The sequence below is a fragment of the Strongylocentrotus purpuratus genome, unplaced genomic scaffold, assembly GCF_000002235.5.
Source record: "Strongylocentrotus purpuratus isolate Spur 01 unplaced genomic scaffold, Spur_5.0 spur5_scaffold_12, whole genome shotgun sequence".
Taxonomy (NCBI): Eukaryota; Metazoa; Echinodermata; class Echinoidea; order Camarodonta; family Strongylocentrotidae; genus Strongylocentrotus; species Strongylocentrotus purpuratus.
Window position 1 is genome coordinate 17,112,644 of NW_022145597.1, and position 3,440 is coordinate 17,116,083.

The window sequence follows — 3,440 nt, forward strand, 5'->3', positions numbered from 1 at the left end:
CTTGCCAGGCTTGTAGCCCCCCCCCCCCCCCCCCCGAAAAAAAGGAGAAAATTGCAAATGTTTTGTAAGTTAAAAGAAAAAGGAAATAAATTCAAGAGAATTAGACAACGATAGACGAGAGGTGCGAGAGCCTTAGCAATTGCATTTCTTTAAAGAAAATAATGGGATAACAACCAGGGGCGTCCGTCCCCCCCCCCCCCCCACCTCTGTGTACGCGCCTGCCTTAGTCTGTCTGCCAGACCGAGTACGTTTGTTTACAACAATCTCAATGTTGAACTTCGTTAGATAATTGGATTAAAATGATCCAATTGATTCGAAAGATGCAAAATAGAGGATAGAGACGAGTTCATTCGAAGTCCAGTAATGGTTCCACTTATGAGTTATAATTTTGAACAAAAGAGGAATTAAAACTGTATATGAATGAATGGTTTAAATTAGTAAATTGGTAATTCATCTTCAAAGGTGAAAAAAGGAGTTGCTATTGCGTGTCTACTCGTAAGCTAATATCACACCCCTTCTTACATTTAGGTAATTAACGTCCTCCCCACCCTGGGTTTCTTTCGAATATTAACTGACAATAAATCATATTCATTCAGTTACTTGTAATGATTATGAAAGCCGAGAAAAGGCCTAGAGTGGTTCAACGATTACTTCAGTGACGGGATACATTAAATTCTGAATAGTAATAGTAATACCTTTCATTGGTGTTCCTCAACGATGTTTTTTAAGTCCATTGTTTTTTCTTTTGAAAAAAAGTCCAAAGTTCTTCTATAATCATGTCCTTTATTGTATTCGCACATGTCTTAACTTAGTTTTGTCCACCGTGACTGGAACTCACGATCATTAAAGCCGATTATGGTTTCGACGGGAACTTTTTTTTCCTCCTGGGAAATACAACTGTGACATGTGCCCTAAGGCTGAATGCGAAGTTCATTTAATTTCTCGTAGACTGGTAGAGCATAGCTTATCATCGCTTCGACGGCCGCTGGCAGTTCGATATCTTTAGTAAGATCGGGAGCCTTGCCAAAACCTTGTCCTTTCATTGCATTTGATAATATCAAACTATTTCTCGTCTCAGCTTTTGTAAAGATCCCTATGTCGGTGCAGTGCCAGGTAAGCTGTTCGGCATCAACGCTCTCCCATTCCAGCATCTTGGGTGTGTACTCGATGCCCATGGCTTCGCAGTATTTCGGGAGCAGCTTCCCCGGGTGATTGACGAGGTCGTCGGCGTCGATGATAGGAGGGGATCCCTGGTCGAACTCGGCTTCAACGTAACGGTAGAAGCGCTCCAAGATGTGATACATGTCCCTGAGTCTTTGAATCATTGTGACGGAGTCACGGGTCCCTTTTCGCGCCTCATTGCTACGGTACAAGGAGCGAAATGTTTTACGAGGATGGCGGATGATAAAGGATTGTTTATAACCGCGGTCGACGACGTCGAAATCGTTCTTTATACTTTCTACCATATCCTTCACAAACAGGATCTTTGACCCAGGGTATTCAGCTCGCAGTAGCTCCTTGAGGTAGCTATACGTATATTTGTCGTTGGTCATCTCAGTACCTACAGGGAAATAATCATCATAAAGCATAATACTAAATAGTAAATCATATACAACTATATCTGACAAGAGAAAATATCCATGGGTATATTAAGGTCTAAACATGTGACTTGTGGGACCAATCAAAGAATCGGCACGTCGCATTATCCACATGCCCCGGCCGCGTATTTTTTTTATTTACACGGCAGCGAGGGGAAAAGCTCGATTAATTCCAATGAAACCGCTCGCGGAGAGTCTAGTCTGTAGTGCCTGTATTGAATATGACTTGTGTTGTCGATGTACTCTGTGTTGTTGGTACGTGGCCGAGGGCATGTATATTATGTTCACGCTCTCGATTTCTCTGTGCCATGGTGTCGCACATAATATCATACTGCCGTCACTGTTTATTGCATAAGACAGCTAGACTATTAATTTTGTTTTCTTGTTTTCCTTTAGATGTCTTTCATCGTTTCCTTCTCTAGATCTACATTCCCTAACACTGCACTGCTGTACTCGTAATCTGATTCGGTCTAGTCTAGACTCGTCGCGAGCGGTTTCATTGGAATTAATTGAGAAATTCCCCTCGCTGCCGTGTAAATCAAAAATACGCGCCCCGGCCCTCCGATCTTGGATTATCAGGGGAGGGGGGGGGGGGGGCACACGTCCGAAATAATATTTTGGAGTGCCTTTTGGAGTCTAACATTGCAGGTTGTGGTACGATCGAGGGACACACCTCACCCCTGCCCCCCACCCCCCCCCCCCCCCCCAATCCTTTATCCGTAATAACTATGTAGACCCAACGATATAAAACTGTTATTCCTCCACGAACTTGGTATACCTACCATCAAATGGCAATTCAGCAATCCTCTCCGCCCCTTCGGGACCGAAGAAGTAACAGGAAAAGTGCGGTTCCCAGAACACCTCAGTATCACCTCGAGCTGACATCGACCTTGTAAACGCCGTCGATAGTGATCTCGGTGGGTGAAGCTTTTCTTCACACACCTAATCGGAGATGAAGGTAGCCCATCCAATGTGTAAAAATTGCCAATTTGATAAGTGTAAAGATCGCATTGTAAACATACAAACGCTATACTACACTATATTCTTCGTGTATTGGATCAGTGCAACGATGGCTGGCTACCAATTAAAATAGGCAAGGTGGTCGGATATAATGAGAGTAGATGATGGAGGGGGGGGGGGGGTAAAGCGCAGTACTTAGGGGCAAGTCAAAGAATTATACTAAGACCTCACCTCATGTATGTTAGAAATTAAAACGTTATTATCTTCTTTTGAATTGCAATATATCCCCGCACTATAATTAAGCAAGTCATGCATAATTATATGCCTTTTCTCTGGGAAAGGGGGCATTAACTCTTTAAATACCAAATCACATCAACTATTCACCATTATGTCACCGTCATGTACATATTTTCTATGGATATCATTTTTCACGATCTCAACTTTTCACCACCCTAGCGTCATGTACAATAATTGTCTATGGATAAATGGTAATATTTATTCTTTTATTTTTCACCACCCTACGCTACATTTCCACCACCCTACCGTCATGTACATTGGCTATGAATAAACTAAAATATTCACTCTTCACCACCCTACGCTAACTTTTCACCACCCTAGCGCCATGTACATTGGCTATGGATAAACTGGAATATTAACTCTTCACCACCCTACGCTAACTTTTCACCACCCTACCGTCATGTACATTGTCTATGGATAAACTGGAATATTAATTTTTCACCACCCTACGCTAACTTTTCACCACCCTAGCGCCATGTACATTGTCTATGGATAAACTAGAATATTAACTCTTCACCACCCTACGCTAACTTTTCACCACCCTAGCGCCATGTACATTGGCTATGGATAAACTGGAATATTAAC

At 42.5% G+C, this 3,440-nt stretch overlaps 1 protein-coding gene across 1 annotated transcript; it reads right to left on the reverse strand.

Moving 5' to 3' along the window:
- Positions 1 to 209: 209 nt before the first annotated feature.
- Positions 210 to 2,512, reverse strand: LOC115922663. Its single transcript, XM_030981951.1, has 2 exons — positions 2,381 to 2,512; positions 210 to 1,561 (listed from the first exon to the last, which is right to left on the reverse strand). The coding sequence occupies exons 1-2, from the start codon at positions 2,481 to 2,483 to the stop codon at positions 912 to 914; spliced, it is 753 nt and encodes a 250-aa protein (XP_030837811.1). The 5' UTR covers positions 2,484 to 2,512; the 3' UTR covers positions 210 to 911.
- Between the last annotated feature and the right edge of the window lie 928 nt (positions 2,513 to 3,440).